At 42.1% G+C, this 19,110-nt stretch overlaps 1 protein-coding gene across 1 annotated transcript in view; it reads left to right on the forward strand.

Annotated features, from left to right (window-relative positions):
* The first annotated feature begins 14,278 nt into the window (after positions 1–14,278).
* LOC145411000 (putative G-protein coupled receptor B0563.6) overlaps positions 14,279–19,110 on the forward strand; it is an 86,993-nt gene continuing 82,161 nt past the window's right edge. Inside the window, exon 1 of the mRNA XM_080281059.1 lies at positions 14,279–14,302. Within this exon, the coding sequence (XP_080137185.1) occupies positions 14,296–14,302 (7 nt within the window). The 5' untranslated portion in view covers positions 14,279–14,295. The remainder of the gene's footprint in view (positions 14,303–19,110) is intronic.

The raw sequence follows: 19,110 nt of genomic DNA on the forward strand, positions 1-19,110 counted from the left end.
GACAGACAGACAGAGAGAATTTATCATGCAGTACTGGTATCATTCACGTATAAGTCCATCATAAAATAAAATAATAAAATTAATAAACATAAAAAATTAAACATTAAAATTATCTGTTATAATCTTCCACCCCACCCACCTACACGTCATAAAAACACCTTAACACCATCACACCAGCACTGAATGAGACAAACTAGGCATGTATTCAATATGGACGGTGGGTATTGGCGTCAAATTAGCGACACCCTTTCCACAACACGTATTATACCTGATGAAAGGGTTCTGTGGCTACATTAATTCTCTGCTGTCTTGCCTGACTTAGGTGGAGGGTGATATTTTATGATTGTATATACACACACACACACACGTGAGTGTGTGTGTGTGTGTGTAAGCGAGAACGTTACCACCGCTCGCCGGCTCAGTGGTAACGTTCTCGCTTGCCATCTGGTAGACGGGAGTTCGCGCCTCGCTCAGGTTACGAAAAGTTTCACTGACGAAGTAGGTGGTTACTGTCCCCCTCGAGCAAGGGGACGGGTGTGTGCGTGTGTGAAGGTCACAGCCTTGGCCTCAGATCGGACAATATGGGCTCTCAGCTCCCTTCCGGGAGGGTAAAAGCTGACGATCACGACTATCTAGTGATACTGACCGACCCGGTGAATTACACACACACACACACACACACACACACACACACACACACACACACACACACACACACACACACACACACACACCTAGACACACACACAAACACACACACACACACACGCCTACACACACACACACACACACACACACACACACACACACACACCTACACACACACACAAACACACACATCCTTCTGCACTGTTAGGTGGTGGAGGGTTAACAATGGCGCTCCAATGACCCACTCTCAGCTAAATAAAATCGTCTGGCGTTACGTGGAACAAAATAGATGAAGTGAGCGCTAGAGGGTTAACACTGCAATGTCTGGGAACACAGGTAAACGAGCTGAGGTACCAGCGGCCAGGTGTGATGGTAATTAACAGGTGGTCAAGTGTAGTTGGCAACACCTGATCATGAACACCTGAAGCGATCATGTTATCTTGTGATGATGATGATGATGATGATGATGAAGGTGGTGGTGGTGGTGATCGGTGTGCGTGGCAATGGAAAGGAAGGAAGGATGGAGAGAGGGAAGGAAGGAAGGAAGGAAGGAACGAAGGAAGGATGGATGGATGGATGGACGGACGGATGGATGTATGTATGGATGGAAGGAGGGGTGGATAAATGGATGGATGGAAGGAAGGCACGTAGGTAGGTAACAAGGAAGGAAGGTAGGTAGGTGGAGAAAAGAAAACAGGAGGACGAGATGGGAAGGAGGGGGAATAGAAGACGGTGAAAGACGAGAAGAGTGAAAGGGAAAGTTTAACTACCCGTACTCCTTCTCCCATCCCCCTCCCCACCTACTCCTTGCCCCCTCCCCCTCCCCATCTCCCCTCTCAACACATCCCTCCCTCATTCCCTATCCCTCTCCCTCCCACTCCCATCCATTTATTGAGGTGATATGTACACCCTTCCCTCAGACAGACAGGTGTGAGAGGGGAAGGGGGAAGGGGAGGGGGAAGAAGAGGGGAGAGGGAGACAAGGAGGGAGGAAAGGAAGAGAAGGGAAACTGGAGAGATAGAGATAGAGATAGAGAGAGAGAGAGAGAGAGAGTCGAAGGTAGAAGGGGGAGGAGGAGACAGAAGGCAGAGTAAGAGGCGAGGGGGAAGGACGAGAGAGAGGGAGAGAGAGAGTGAAGAAGAGGATATGGATGATTAGAGGGAGAGGTGAAACAATGAGAGGGAGGGGAGAGGGAGGAGCAGGAGTAAGGAGCAGGAGAGTGCAGAGAGAAAGAGAGGGATGCGAGAGGGAAGATAAAGAAAAACAGTGAAAGTAGGAGGAGAAAGGGGAAAAGAGGATAAGGGGAAAGAGTGGAAGGACAGACAGAATAAATGGATGGAAAATGTCAGAGGGAAAAAGAAAGCAGGATAATAGGTCACAAGGGGGGGGGGGGAGAGGAAGGGGCGGGAAATGGACAGGATGCGAGAGAGGAATAGAAAGAAGGGAATGGTGAGAGAGTAAAAGAGGAATGGAGACTGGAAATGAAAATGAAATACGCAGGGATGGGAAAGTGAGAGAAGGAGAAGGGAAGAATGAGGGAAGAAGGAGAAAGGGGGAGAGGGAAGGATGGAAGAGAAAACGTGGATAGAAATGAGAAAGAACCGATGGCGAGAGGATAGGAGAGTGAGGGAAGGGGGGGAGAGGGGGTAAAGGAGGGAAAAACACCTGTGTAACCTATTTACCCCGACCTGTTAACACCTGGCTCAATTAGAAGCAGGTGTGTGGTTAGACAGGCAGGGAGGCAGGCAGACAGGCAGTGAGACTTATAGAGGTAAGTGGCTACGCAGGTACAAAATTATGTTATATATGAGTACAGGCAGGGCGATATATACTGTATAGGTATACAGAGAGTAACAGGCAGGCACATTATATACAATAAAAAGTATATATATACTGTATGTATATATATATATATATATATATATATATATATATATATATATATATATACACATATATATATATATATATATATATATATATATATATATATATATATATATATATATATATATATATATATTAACCATATTAGATGAAATATACAATACAGACATATGATAGGAAGACTCAACCCTATACTTCTTTCACACATGCACACACACACACATACACACACACATTACAACCCAAGCACCAACAAAAACACTCACACATTCCTTCTCTATATACTGTATATGTCCTCGCCACACACACACACACACACACACACACACACACACACACCCGTATCCCCTACACCACACACAAGTGAGGCACGCAATACCGCCTCTCTGTGCCACATGGAAATACCACTGTTGACAAATATAGCGGAAAAACTGAGGAAGATTGAATAGCGCTAACGTTATATATAGGGAGTATTGTGTCAGGCGCTTGTTTTGCACTATTTAAACTAGTGGAAAAGGAAGTCGAATCACACACACACACACACACACACACACACACACACACACACACACACACACTCACACACACACACACACACACACACACTCACACACTCACACACACACACACACACACAGGTAGACATACAGATATAAATGACGATAGATAGATAACAATACACATAAGTAGACGGACAGACTGATGGAGACACTGACAAACACAGATAAATACAGAATACGGATTTAAGGCAGATGGAGACAGACAAACATACAGATACATAAAGATTAATATATATATGTATCTATGTCACGGGGTTTTTAAAATATCACGGTAATTTTGAAATAAATGGTTAAATATTATTTAATTTGATAATAATATTCAATAATATTGAAGAGCAAAGACAATGATTGTCTTGCTACATCAAGCAACGATTACTTTACGCTGACTTGCTAAGATTCTCAAGAACGAGAATTTATAAACTTTCTCAACAGTACACAGCAGAGACTAATTACTCACAATTGCTGAATTACTGTACTGTTAGCCTCTGGAGAAAGTTACATCACCCCTGACAATAAATAACTAATACTAATAATAATAACATCAGGTTCTTGCTGATGCTTAACTCCTATGGCACAACGGATTTTACGTTAATACAACAAGACTGGTCTAAGTACCAGTTATGAAAGCAAACGTTTATGCAAGCTAGGAGCTATATGGAAAATAAACTTAATTATGGAAAAATGAAACAAGATTTTTACTTTACATTAAGCTCGAGAAAGGAACTGTTAAATTTATTAATTACAAAAAATAAATTTAACGTTACATTTCAAATCAAATCAATGAGACGCACTCGCTCACTCACTCACGCAATAGCTAAATACTTACGCCTAGGGAAAAACACCTTAATTAAACTCTTATAACTAGAAAATACACAAAAGAAATACTATAGTCGATGAATGCTGCGTATCACCAGATGGGTGGGAAGACTGGACTAACTGTGAAGTGGAGTTTGGGTACTAGCTGACCTCTCACACTGCGGCACAGGTCCTTCCTCCGCTACATCAATCACAAGACTGACTAAGTCGTGGAAAGCGGAGCACTCGGCCGCATTTTTTAACGGTCGAATGAGCAAGCAGAGGCGAACAATAAAAAAACAATAGTATCGCTCAGTACAGCACTTAGTGACGTGCATTAAATCGGTCACTCTTTGAAAACGGTGACGAATTATTTGAAAAGTATACTCCGATAATGGAGGAGAAACGGTTAGCTGAGCGATACACAGTGAGTTTTCCACTAATAGTTCGTGGTTTCTCACAAAAAGGAAAATGTCGCGAATTGATTCGTGACATTACGCCCCTTGAAAATTAAATCTTTCTTCCTTCAGAAGAAAGATTTCAATATACATACATATACATCCTAACTCAGTCACACAAGATTCACACTGTGGTGTGTGCTATCCTGCTACAGGAGTATGTCGCAGTCGCCAGTGAGCGAAAAAACCTCGTATTTACGTTAATAGAAACAAGCTTGAGGGAAAAACTCCGTGACGACTGTGAAAATCCTGTACTCAGGTCAAACTGAGCGAAAGTTCGCTACATTTACATTAACAACTAATTGTTATGTAGTGTAGTGTATGTAATACACGGTGTAGGTGTGACAGTTGTAGTGTAACTGTACCTACGTGTAAAATGACACAGTAATACAAATTTATAGTAAAATAATGATGACGAGGCAGAAGAGAAGGGGCGGCAGCATGCAACAGGAACGGCCAGCTGATCTGCACGGCAATGCTGCACCCACCAGCTACACCTGCGAAAAGAATTAAGGTGGAGCATCAAAACTGTTATTTCTCTCTCTCTCTGCCTAGCAATCAGTACTTGTCATTATTAACCAGGAAACGTAATTCTTGAATTCACAAATTGCTTAGAACCCTTATAGCTTACTGGTTAACGCTTTCATTATTAACCAGGAAACGTGCCAGTTCTTGAATTCACAAATTGCTTAGAACGGGCAGTTTACTGGTTAACCTAACATTATTAACCAGGAAACGTGCCAGTTCTTGAATTCACAAATTGCTTAGAACGGGCAGTTTACTGGTTAACCTAACTCTACACTTACGAGTAATACAGGAAGCTGAAAATCGCTACGCAATCTCGGGCAGGTCACGTTTTAACACCCACCGTGGGTGTGAACACTCATGTGGGTAATGTGCATTCTCCGGGAATCCTCAGAGAGGCCCACAGCTCGAGACATTCCACAAGGTAATTCATACACAGCCTCGGACTGTCTCTGCAAGGTTCTCAAACTTCCCCCTTAACTTATGGTATACATGTATGTACAAGCCCTGGATATACTGTGTCCTGTAGGGCCAACGAGTGAGACGTCTGGTCTACACTTTTAACTGGGAACCAGGCTGGTCCTTGGATTACTCAAATCGCTTAGGATGCCTATCTTACGGAACCCAACATACAACAGTTGCTAGTTAGTATGCAGTTAGTAGGTGAGACATCAGGTCTACACCCACATTACCACTATCCTGTCTCTCATCTGACTCAAAGATTACAGGTGTGGTTAGAAACGGCACAGAAAGGGCATGTCCCTGATTAGTGGTGATACTTTGGCACACACTGCAAGAACAGACAAAACTATCTATGTCCCGTCCCATTCCTGGCCAGAAAAAGTCAGCTCGGATACGGCCCTGGGTCTTCCTTTTGCCCATGTGACCTCCTGAGGCTGAACAATGACCCCATTGTAACACTGCTAGGCGGTACTTGGCGGGAACGACAAACTGCAGTCGAACCTCGCCCTCGGGTGTTCGTGACTCACGGTAGAGCCGTCCTTGTTTACGAAGGAACTTGGCTCGACCTCCCCGTGAATACTTAATCACTCGACCCTTTTGTTTGTTCCGCACGGTAGCAAGTGTTGGGTCAGAATGTTGTTCTTGCACAACAAGTTGACTACACATCAGATCTTGCGGCGATTCAATGATCACTGGGGTGACACAGTCTGGAGCCTCAGTCATGGCTCGTGTTACCGCAGCAGCCGAAGTCTGAGTAGCGTCATCGGAGCAACTATCCTTGACTCCATTAATATTGCCTACTATTAAGTCAAATAGAGGCTCTGGCATGACAACTGCAAGTGTCGTACCAGTATAAAATGGAGATGCCACCTGGATACATGCCTCAGGGAACAATCTCACTGATCCATCAATAAGCTTTGCATGGATCTGTCGACCTGTATACTGCTCAGGCCGAACTAAACTCTGCTTAACAGAGCAACCTGAGGAACCATTGTCTCTCAGGACCTTCACAGGAATGTCTCCCACAAACCCTGGCTGTACAAGGAAGGTACTGTCACCTGTGGGAGGGCCTGTGGAGGAAGCAGCTAGCCACTCATGAGGCTGCTGAATTGATGTGGCAAACATTGTGCCTTGAGGATTATATTGAGAAGATGGAACATTGGCCATCTGTGGAGGGGGGTTCACTATCACTGTGGGACTAGTGAACTGTGGGGAAGTACCCACACTGGTAGGGACGTGACCACCAGACTGCTGCTGAGGAATGAAGGCTGCATTCGCTTCCTGCCTCTTTTGAGCTGGTGGTGAAAAAGTTTGTCCCGACGGGCGGTTGCGTGGCTGATACTGCTGCTGGTTAGGGTACTTGTTGTACCTCTTCCACTCAGGATTCTGAGTGTTTTGCCCCTGGTCCTTCCACTGCGGTTTTGGACCTTGGCCATTATTCTGAGAATGGCCTTGGTGCTGGGATTCAGTCTGAGACGGCTTCCCAGACTTGGCAGTATCTTTTCTGCTCCAGGTGTTTTGCTTACGAGCTTGATACCCGTATGCAGTAAAGAATGCATCAGCCTTCTCTACCATTTGGCTGGCATCTTTCACCTGGCAGATCTTAAGCTGTGCTATGAGCTCAGCAGGCCACGACCTCTCTAGCTGTGTACGCAGCATAAGGTCAATTATCCCCTCACGCGTGGAAGGAGTTTCATCTTTTTCCATCCACTCACCTAGGTAAGCAGTGAGACGGTCGAGGAACTGAACAGCTGTCTCCTTGTCTTGGAGACGAGCTCGCATGAACTGAGCTTTGGCGTCGTCTACTGTGAGGCCATACGCCTTAATGAGTGCAGCTTTCATCACTTCATACGTGAGATTGTCTCCACGAATTCTGTGGAGAATATCGAGGGCAGGGCCCTCAAACAGACTAAGAAACTGAAGCCGCTTAGCTGCATCATCGAGCTGGTAAAGCTGAGCCATGTCTTCAAATCGAGCTATGTATGGCTCGATTCGCTCGCCATCTTTGTATGGGGGAAGCTTGATGTGTGGGGTCGCCATAACATGTGCAGGGAAAGCGCTCGTGGAGCTTGAACCAACTGCACCAGATGTGTCTGAAGCCATGGAATCTCGCTTGAGCTTCAGCACTTCAAGTTCATGTTCTCGTTCTTTGTCTCGTTGTTCACGCTCGTATTCGCGCTCTTTCTCACGCTGCTCTTGTTCATATGCACGCTCTCTTTCACGCTGTTCGCGCTGTTCTCGCTCGTGTACTAGCTCGTGTTCGCGCTGTTGTCGCTCTTTTTCTAACTCGAGCTCGCGTTGTTTTTGTTCGTGTTCACGCTGTTTTTCGCGTTCCTCACGCTGTTCTCGCTCGTATTCGCGCTGTTCTCGCTCGTATTCGCGCTGTTCTCGCTCGTACTCGCGCTGAATCCTACGCTCTTCACGAGCATCTTTCTCACGTTCTTGCTCGTAATTGAACCGTGAGAGAACGTAACTCTGTATTTTCTCTGGGTCTGTGAGACCAATATCTTTAGCTTCCTGTACATAAGCACTGGCTGCCATGATGCTAGCTCAATTTACTAAGTAACTAGCGACTCAGTACTGATTGCTGCTTCGCAAACGAATGCTAATAAACAAATAAAGGATACAGACACAAGCTAGTGGTGACCAGTCTTATCTAGTTAACTGGCAAAAATTAAATCAAAAATGCAAATGACTGGGAAGACTCAATAATAAACACAATGGGTACGCTGACTTCCCAGAAGCGAATAAAATCGTCTGGCGTTACCAAGAATAAACTAGAGTTAAGTACTCTATTGATTAATAAAGCAAAAACTCACTTGCTAAATTAACGGTAAACACCAGTAAACTTGTGTCTATAAACTTTAATGATAAATACCTAAATATGAATGAGTGAGCACTATCTCGTGAATAGCTTTAGAGCTAGGAGTTAATATCCTGGAATGAGGTCGCCAATTGTCACGGGGTTTTTAAAATATCACGGTAATTTTGAAATAAATGGTTAAATATTATTTAATTTGATAATATATTCAATAATATTGAAGAGCAAAGACAATGATTGTCTTGCTACATCAAGCAACGATTACTTTACGCTGACTTGCTAAGATTCTCAAGAACGAGAATTTATAAACTTTCTCAACAGTACACAGCAGAGACTAATTACTCACAATTGCTGAATTACTGTACTGTTAGCCTCTGGAGAAAGTTACATCACCCCTGACAATAAATAACTAATACTAATAATAATAACATCAGGTTCTTGCTGATGCTTAACTCCTATGGCACAACGGATTTTACGTTAATACAACAAGACTGGTCTAAGTACCAGTTATGAAAGCAAACGTTTATGCAAGCTAGGAGCTATATGGAAAATAAACTTAATTATGGAAAAATGAAACAAGATTTTTACTTTACATTAAGCTCGAGAAAGGAACTGTTAAATTTATTAATTACAAAAAATAAATTTAACGTTACATTTCAAATCAAATCAATGAGACGCACTCGCTCACTCACTCACGCAATAGCTAAATACTTACGCCTAGGGAAAAACACCTTAATTAAACTCTTATAACTAGAAAATACACAAAAGAAATACTATAGTCGATGAATGCTGCGTATCACCAGATGGGTGGGAAGACTGGACTAACTGTGAAGTGGAGTTTGGGTACTAGCTGACCTCTCACACTGCGGCACAGGTCCTTCCTCCGTCACATCAATCACAAGACTGACTAAGTCGTGGGAAAGCGGAGCACTCGGCCGCATTTTTTTAACGGTCGAATGAGGAAGCAGAGGCGAACAATAAAAAAACAATAGTATCGCTCAGTACAGCACTTAGTGACGTGCATTAAATCGGTCACTCTTTGAAAACGGTGACGAATTATTTGAAAAGTATACTCCGATAATGGAGGGAGAAACGGTTAGCTGAGCGATACACAGTGAGTTTTCCACTAATAGTTCGTGGTTTCTCACAAAAAGGAAATGTCGCGAATTGATTCGTGACAATCTATATAATGAGAGAGAGAGAGAGAGAGAGAGAGAGAGAGAGAGAGAGAGAGAGAGAGAGAGAGAGAGAGAGAGAGAGAGTAGATGAATTTACGCTCGTTAAAAAAAAAAAAATCGAAAATATCCTCACTGTAAGAAAGTTGTATTTTTCTCATGACGAAGGAAAAAATATATATACTTCATTCACCTTAACTTGGTCCAGATTTTCGTCCCCTTTTCAGCTTTATTTCAAGAAGCTAAGTGGCACACACACAAAAATAATTCCTTCGGTTCTACATCCTGACTCCTTTCCACAGTACTTCTTCGTGACTAGCACTAAGCCCTAGTGTTAAAATCTTGTTGCAACTCAGTGTTTAAGATGGAGATGATAATTCTTCCTTTCTCGACTATTTCATTTCACTTTTATTTCCGTCTTTCTGTCTCATATCCATCTGTCTATCGATCCATCTATCTACCTGTCCACCTATAATGTTTTCTCTTCACTTTTGCCTGTCTATATTTTCCTCCCCCTCCCCCCCCCTCTCTCTCTCTCTCACTGGCTTTACATAGGAGGGCCAATGGTGAAGGGGTGAAGCTGCTTCTCAATAAGGTTAATTGGATAGGTAAGTGGCTCAAGTGCTAATTAGGTAGGTAGGCAGGTAGACAGGTACGTGGGAAGGTATGTGGGTGAGCAGGTAGGTGACAGACGTAAGTAGGCAGGTGAGGTGGTGCAGACAGACAGATACACAGAAAGGTAGGTAAGTAGGCAGGTTGGCAGGTGGCTAAGTAGGGATGTACTGTAGGCAGGTGAGGTGACAGACATTGTAGGTCAGCAGGTAAGTAGGCAGGTCTGTAAGCAGATCGGTATGACTGGTAGGTATGTAAGAATATAGACAGATACACCCAGACTGATAGACAGGTAGGCAGGTAGACATATAGATATTGCCACTCTGACAGGTAAGTAGGTAGGAAGGTAACGTGATAAGTCGGTAGGTAGGCGGGTGGGAAAAGGGTCGGTGTGGTTGGTAGGCAAGTTAGTAGACAGACAGACAGACACAGCGAGACTGGCAGGTAGGTAGGTTGGTAGATGGGTAAGTAGTCAGTGAAATGACAGGTCAGTAGGTAAGTAGGTAGATAGGTAGGACTGGTGAATTAACAGACCTACACATTCACCCATTTTTTCCACTCCACTACCACTCAATCTTTCCATCATTTTTTATTTCAGTATTCTCTCTCTCTCTCTCTCTCTCTCTCTCTCTCTCTCTCTCTCTCTCTCTCTCTCTCTCTCTCATAATGCATCAGTTTCACGCATTTTCTAAACTCTTTTGATAAGCTCACTCTCACACTCGCTCATTTTAGGATTTTCTCACTTTTCTCTCACATTCTCTCACTTTATGTATTAACGCAGTTCTTTCTCACACAGGTCTCGTCCCAAGCTCCTCTATCGTCCTAAAAGCAAGAAGTGAGAGACAGAGAAAAGAGAGAGGGAAAGAGAGAGAGCAGAAGAGTCAAGGGGTGAGAAAAAGAGAGGGAGAGGAGGGAGTGGAGAGGAGGAGGAGCAGGAAGAGGAGAGAGAAGAGAGGAGGGGGAGGAGCTGAGAAAAGAAAGGAAGGGTTGAAAAAAGAAAGAGAGAAGAAGGAAGGAAGACAGAACAAGCATACAGTTGGTAAAAGAGAAAAGTGAGAAAGTGAAAAAGGGAAAGAAAAAGAACAAAGAGAAAAACAGTGAGAGAGTGAAGGGCAGCAAAGGAAGTAGAAAAAGCCAAAAAAAGAAAAAAAAAGTGAGATAGTGTAAGAAAAAAACGTGACAGAAGATAAAAAAAAAGGAAGTGAGGTAACAGAGAAAGTGAATAAAAAGAAAAAGAAAAAGGAACCATTAAATACAAAAAAACGAAAATCAAAACCCAAAAATGTGCCCTAACAACCAAAAATATATAAGAAAATATGAATCAATTATGAACCAAAATTTGTGAAAAATTATTAAAATTATAAAACAGTGAGCGAAAGGAAAAAAAGGTGAAAAAAGTATGAATGCAAAAATCTGAAAAAAAAAAAGAAAATACCAGGAAAAACAACAATTAAACTGGAGTGAACTTATGACAAAAACAAATTAGTAAAAATATTAAAAATGTATGAACGAAAATATGTGACATTAACTGGTCCCGTATCTCCACGTGTTTCAAAATGTACCGTCCAAAATCATAAACAGTGTCCGTAATGCATCGCTATATGACTGGGAGATCCCCTGACCCATGGCACACAGAACGATAAATTGTGGGAAAAGACAGAGGTGATATAAAGTGTTTAGAACCTGACGAAAATATAGGAAGAAAGACATATACAAAACCAGGAAAATTTTGATTAAGAAAAAATTCAAGGCAGGAAAAGCTTTTGAAAAATAGCCTACAAATTACAATATTAAGTAATTTAAGCTTAGTATGGATTTAGAAAAAAAAAAAAAACTAAATTGTTTTGAAATATATCTAAGGAAAAAAAATGAAAATATAAACTATTTTTATGAGAAACACGTACTAATAATATGCTCTAAAAATAACTTAATAAATAAATCCAGCAAAATTAATAAATTTTTAAAAAGGAAAAAAACTATATAAAACCTGGTTAAAGTCCTACTTAATTTTAAGTGAAAAAATCAATTATAATTCCTCAAAAGTAAAAAACGAAACGAAAAATAGAAATACAGAAAATTCTGACGCCGAAAACTGCCTTGTTATTGTGTGCAGATAAAAAGGAACAGAAGAAAAAATATAAATTATCGCCCTCCGAAAGCCAGAAAAAAACAGGTGATCATTGTGCCAGAAAAAAATTCTAAGAAAAACAATAAAGAACTTATGGTTGGAATTTCGACTTTATTATATTTCTACCAAGTGGTGTTTGAAGTGAGTGAGAATTAGAGAGAGAAAAAGTGAGAGAAGGGGAAGGAGAAAAGGAAAAGTGAGTGAGGGAAAATTGTGAAAGTATGAGAAAGAAAACGAAGAAAGTGGGTGAGAAAAAAATGTGTCGACGAAAGGCTGATATGAAATATTTGTAAAAAAAAAAAAAAAAAAAAAAAAAAAAAAAAAATCAGGATTTTTTTATTATTCGTTTTTGAAAGTTGAGAAAATAAAGCAACAAAGAAAAACAACCATCAGTTACATAAACAAGGCTAATATTACATAAATTTTCCAGTTTTCATGTAGCAAGTCTCGGGCAAAAAAAAAAAAAGGAAGAGGAATAAAAAGAAAAAAAAAAAAGCATTATTATTACGCCCAAACAGAATATTTCTTTCTTCATTTACCAAACCGTGTTAAAAAAGGCATAGAAAACAGTTTATCATTCACATTAAATCCAGACCTGATGTTTTTTTTTTTAATATATACGAAGCTGTGTAAAAGAAAACATATATAGAAAAAAAGTGCATTTCTCATACCAACCCCGACCCCCAAAAAAATCTTAGTATTTTTTTTTTTTTTTTTTTTTTTTTTTTTTTTTTTTTTTGTGGGGTGGTGGGGGTCAAGCGATGGGCGTGCTACCTACGACCCTGACCCCGCTGCTCCACGACCCCCCGCCCACGACCACCAACATGACCTGGTACGAGCTGAACGAGGTCAACACGTACACCCCGACAGGTCACACTGAGGACGTGGCTGCCGCGGTGGTCAATTGCAAAGACCTGATGTTGCCCAATGTCAGCGATTACTATCAGCACACCCCCCCTTCCGTGCATCAGGTGAGTGGGGGGAGTGACTGGGGGAGTGGGGAGTGAGTGGGGGGAGTGGGGAGTGAGTGGGGGGAGTGGGGAGTGAGTGGAGGAGGGGGTGGGGGGAGTGGGGAGTGAGTGGGGCGTGGGGAGTGAGTGGGAGAGTGGGGAGTAAGTGGGCGAGTGGGGAGTGGTGGGCGAGTGGGGTAGTGGGAGAAGTGGGGAGTGAGTGGGGACAGTGGGGAGTAAGTGCGGGAGTGGGGGAAGTGGGGAGTGAGTGCGGGAGTGGGGAGTAAGTGGAGGAGTGGGGAGTGAGTGCGGGAGTGGGGAGTAAGTGGAGGAGTGGGGAGTAGGATGTGTGGGTAAAATTGGTAAGGTAGGAGAGGAGGATGCGAGGTCGAGGAGACAGGGTGGGAGCGTGAAAGAGTGAGAGAGGGAGTGACAGTGAGTGGGAGTGTGGGATGGAGGGGGTGTAGGATGGAGCGAGAGTGAATGTGGTGTGAGAGTAAAAGTGGTAGGTCTTTAAGATTGGATATGAAAAGAAATGATATAGGAAGTGAGAGAGAGAGAGAGAGAGAGAGAGAGCTGAACTGACAGGATTGGGATGGAGTGGCTCTGAAGGTAGGAGAGGGCTAAAGTGAGTTAGAGAAAGTGAGAGAGGGGCTAAGTGTATGTGTGAGAATTAGACTGGGTGAGAGAGAGACAGACAGACAGAAACAGCAAATGGTAGTCATCTTATCTTCCCTAATATACAGAGAGGTACAGAAGTTATCCCAGAAGTCCACAGCGTCTCCTTCACACTTAGGCATGTCACTTTCCTCCCTGACGCATCATATCAGAGAGAATCATCTATGGCCAGAGAAACACACCAAGTCTCTCAGCTCAGGAATTTTTGGCGGCAGAGGAAACTGGGAGGAGGTGAAATATTAGGCAAACTTCTGTCCCCTACTGTATGCTGTAATTTTCTTTCCCTCTCCCTCCCTTTACTAACAATAATTTATGCTCTCTCTCTCTCTCTCTCTCTCTGACACACACACACACACACACACACACAATCATCTGAATATCCCAATCACTACTCCTCGCTTCTCACTATTGAACCCCCCCCCTTCTCTCTCTCTCTCTCTCTCTCTCTCTCTCTCACCACCCTCACGTGCCCGCAGGTCCGTTTCGTGGCGTACGGCGTGGTGCTGCCCGTGCTCGTGTGCGTGGGCGTGCTCGGGGACGTACTTAACCTGGTCGTGCTCACAAGGCCTAACATGACGGGCGTGGCGTACGTGTGCATGAGAGGTAAGTACGTGAAATATATATCAAAGGCACGTATTCTCGTAGGGTGAGGAGGCTCCCTAACACCTCTTCCTTAGCGATTTATTTTTCATACTACTTATATATATTTTTTGTTGTTGCTTCTTATGTCTTTTTATCTCTTCCTTAGCTATTTATTTAACTTTTTTTCTTCGTATGTCTCTTTACACATCCTCTTTAGCGATTTAGTTTCCACGCTACCCATTCGTTTCCTCTTTTTTGCTTCTCAAATCTTTTTCATGTCGACACATATGAATTACACACAAAAATATAGTAACGGAGTAGAATCAGAAATAAATCGGTAAAGAGAAGGTGTTAGAAATCTTCCTATCTGCACGAGGATGCGGCCAAATCTGTTTGAACTGTGTGTTAGAATGTTAGAAAATAGAGTAAGCAAAATATATCAACATGTTAGAACTATGTGCCACAAAGTCAGAAAATACGCAAAATACGTACGATTATTAAGATGTTAGAATTATGCGCCAGAATGTTAAAAAATAATAGAAATATATCAATGTTATAATTATGTGTTAGGATGTTAGAAAATACGCAAAATATATAAAAATGTTAGAATCAAAATGTTAGAATTTGTCAGAACGTTAAAAAATACACTACATGTATATCAGAATGTTAGAAAATACGAAAAATGGTTAAAAATTATTCTAAATAAAAAGTTTAAGATGGGCGTGGGCTTGTCTGCATGAGGGGTGAGTATGCAACTATGAAAGATATGTAAAAAAAAAAAAAAGTACCTCATATGGTCAAAAAATTTAAAAAAAAAAAAAAAAAAGACAATATATATCACTGTGTTGGAATATATGCAAAAATATACATGTAAAAAAAAATGTTAGGGAGTACGTAAATAAAAGTTGTTATAAAATGAAAAAAAATATATAAAAATGTTAAAAAATATACGTATAAATAATTGTTTGAAAATACATAAAAATGTTAAAATGTTAAACAAACGTAATTGTACAAAAAATAATGGAAAATACGCAAATATGTATGTTAGAAAATACATAAAATGTGAAAAAATGTTGGAAAATACGTAAATATGTAAATTATTAGAAAATACGGAAAATGTTATTAGTTTTTCTAGGTAAAAATGCTAGAAAATACGTAAAAATGACGAAATGGTAGAAAATGCGTAAATATATTTAAAACGTTACAAAATACGTAATAAAATTAGAAAATACGTAAAAAATTATGTAAAAGAAGATACGGAAAAATTATGTAAAAATGATAGAAAATACGTAAAAATTATGTAGAATTCTTAGAACACGTAAAATTTTTGTAAAAAAACGTTAGCAAATACGTAAAATATGTAAAAATGTTCATTACGAAAAAATGTGTAAAACTGTTAGAAAATGCGTAAAAATATGTAAAATAGAAAACAGGTAAAAAGTATATAAAAATGTTAGAAAATATGTAAGAGTCATAAAATGTTAGCAAATACGTACAAATATGTAAAAATGTTAGAAATTACGGAAAATACGAGTCCAATTCTAAGGATGTGGAGTAGGTCTCCACAGAGGTAGGTAAAATATATACGTAGAAAATAAGCCGGAAATTGGCAGAAAATACGCTGAATTTATGTGCAAAATCAGCAAAAAATGTAAAAAGCACAAGGAAAATATTTAGAAAATCTATTTTTTGTGGAAAATACGTAGAAAAAAAGGTTGATTGTACGTTTCTATCTATCTATCTATTGCCAGACGCCTCAATCCCGTTGGGGTGCCACAAACAAACCGCCTCCAAGTCGCCCTGTCCCTTGCCATTTCACTGCCCTGCTCCCAACTCACACTCCCCTCTCTCATATACCTCTCCACCCCATCCCTCCATCTCATCCTCGGCCTCCCCCTCCCTCTTCCCCCCTCCACCTCACTCACATACACTCTCTTCGTCAGTCTTTCACCCTCCATCCTCTCCACATGGCCAAACCACCTCAGTGTGTTCCTCATAACGCTTCCTATCACATCCACATCCACATCACAACGCTCCTTTATATCCTCATTCGTCAGCCTGTCTCTCCATGTGACTCCAAAGGCTCCTCTTAAATAACTCATTTCCACTGCTCTCACTCTTGACTTGCGTCAAGAGTGAGAGCAATGAATAAATATATATATAGAGAAAGTACGATCAGAGAAGCTTAAAAAAAAAAAAAACGCAAAAATAAGCATGATTGGGAGAAAATGGGGAAGGGTAGGGATGAATAGGGGGTCAATGATGTGCAAAGGGAGCGAGGAAAAACAGGGAGGACAGAATGGAAGGGAGGGAAGACAGGGAGGAGGAAAAGGAAGAGGGAGGGAAAATAGGGAGGAGGAAAAGGAAGAGGGAGGGACAATAGGGAGGAAAAGGAAGAATGGGAGGGAAAATAGGGAGAAGGAAAAATAAGAGGGAAACTAGGAAAGTAGGGAGGAAGGAATGGAAGAAAGGGAGGGACGGAAGGTAAGAAGGAGGAAAAGGAAGACGGAGGAGTCATGATACTAGAGAGAATGGAGGAAGGAAAGAAAGAAGAGAAGGAAGGAAGGAAGAAAAGAGCGAAAGGAGGGAGATAAAGAGGGGAAGGAGTGAGGGAGGGAGGAAGGGAGGGAAAGGAGGGAAGGAAAAAAGTGAGAGTGAAGGAAGAAGAAAGTGCAAAGATAGGAAGACGGGAGGACTAATGAGAGAGAGCGAGAGAGAGAGAGAGAGAGAGAGAGAGAGAGAGAGAGAGAGAGAGAGAGAGAGAGGTAATGGAAAGGGGAGGAGGAGAAAAAAAGGGGGATCGAAGAAATGGAGGGATGGAAGGAAGGAAATAGGGATGGATGGAAACGAAGAGGGATGAAGGAAATGGAAGGAAGGAAAAATGAAGGAAATGAAAAAAAGTGGAAATAAGGGAAAGAGCTGGGTGAATGGAAGGAGGGAAGAAGAAAAAGGAAGTGAGGAATACATGGAGGGAAGAAAGCTTTGAAGGGAGAAGGGAGGAAAATAGGGAAGGAAGGAAGGAGGGAAGGAAGGGGAGACGAGGTGAAGGAAGAGGGAGGGAGGGAGAATTAGAGGAACTGAAAGGAAAGACAATGGGTGTGTGAGGTCGACGGAGATTGAGCGAGAGAGAGAGAGAGAGAGAGAGAGAGAGAGAGAGAGAGAGAGTTAACCTACCTACCTAACCACTAAAACCACTTAGACGGGGAATATGTCTGTTATGAAATTTATTGAAGGCTCAGATGTACGGAAGCGTGGAGGAAGAGGAAGAGGGGGTGGAAGAGGAAGAAGAGGAGGAAGGGAAGGTGAGGGAGAGGGAGGGGGGAACAGGGAGAATGGAGGAAAGGGAAAGGAAGATGAGAGGAAGAAAGGGAGAGGCCAGTGGGAGGAAGAATAGGGAGGAGTGGGAGGAAGAATAGGGAGGAGTGGGAGGAGGGAAAGGGAGAAAGGAAGGAAGGGAATGAAGGGAGAAGAAAAGTACCACAGACAGGGAGAGAAACACTACTACAGGGAGAAGAAAGAAAAGAGGGGAGAGGAAGGGAGAGAATTGTGGGAGTGAAATAATGCAGCTAGAAAGGAGAGAAGAGACAGGAGGGGAGAGAAGATAGGGGAGGATAGGACCAGGAAGGAGGAGAGGTTAGGGAGGGAAGGAAGGGAGAGGAAAATGGGAGGGAGGAGGAGGGAGAAGTGGTAGGGAAAAGATGGAAGGAGGGAGAGAAAAGTGAAGGAAATAAATATGAATGTGGCCAGTAAAGGATGAAGGAAGGAAGGAAAGAAGGGAGGGAGGAAGGGAAAGAGGCAGGGAAGGAATGGAGAGAGAGAGAGAGAGAGAGAGAGAGAGAGAGAGAGAGAGAGAGAGTAGAGAAGGAGAGAGAGAAAGGAAAGGATGAAGGAAAGTAGAAGGTAATGCAGATGAGGAAGAAGAGGGGGAAGGACGGAAAGAGAGGAAGAGAAGAGAATAAAAGCAAATGGGGAAGGAAGGAAGGAAAAGAAGAAAAAAAAGAGGAAGGGAAAGAAGAAAGGTAGAAAGGAAGGAACAGAAGAAGGAGGGAAGGAAGGAAAAAAATAGAAGGAAGGAAGGAAGAGGGAAAAACATGGAAGGAAGGAAAACTAGAAAAAGGAAAAGAAGACATAGGAGAAAAAGAAGAAAGTAAAGGAAGGAAATGGGGAGAAGGAAGAAGGAAATGGGGAGAAGGAAGAAGGAAAATGAGAGATGGACGAAGAGGATGCGTACACATGAATACACAAATATAAGTAAATTTATAAACACAGAAATACATCTCTAAATAAATCACTCAGTTAAGCGTGACTCCCAGAAGTGACGATAACAAAAGGGGGAAAAAAAAAACACGAAGATTAGACACGAAAAAGCTTGGGATATTTCGTGTTTCCCCTTTCCTTGTGGATATGTCGGTGCAAACATACGTACATAAACACACACACACACACAAACAACGTTCATTTACTGTTTCTCCCTCCCTCTTCCCTCCCTCCCTCTCTCTCTCTCTCTCTCTCTCTCTCTCTCTCTCTCACCACATTCAGGCGTGGGCGGGAAAAATTCACTGTGGCCTGTTTTACTGCCTTAACAGAGAAGCAGGATGGAAGGAAGGAAGGAAAGAATGGAGAGAAGAGAGAAGGACGTAGGGACGAGGGAAGGAAAAGAGGGGATAGAAGGAAGGAAAACACGGCATAGAAGGAGGAAAGAAAGGAGAGAGAAGAGAGGAGGAAGGAAAGAACAGAGAGAAGAGAGAAGGAAGTAAGGTGGGAGGGTGGAATGGAGGGAAGGAGGAGGAGAAGGATATAATGGGGAAGAGAAAAGTAGGTCGGAAGGA

The sequence above is a fragment of the Coenobita brevimanus genome, chromosome 87 (assembly GCF_032717465.1).
Source record: "Coenobita brevimanus isolate Jiangsu-jjx chromosome 87, ASM3271746v2, whole genome shotgun sequence".
NCBI lineage: Eukaryota > Metazoa > Arthropoda > Malacostraca > Decapoda > Coenobitidae > Coenobita > Coenobita brevimanus.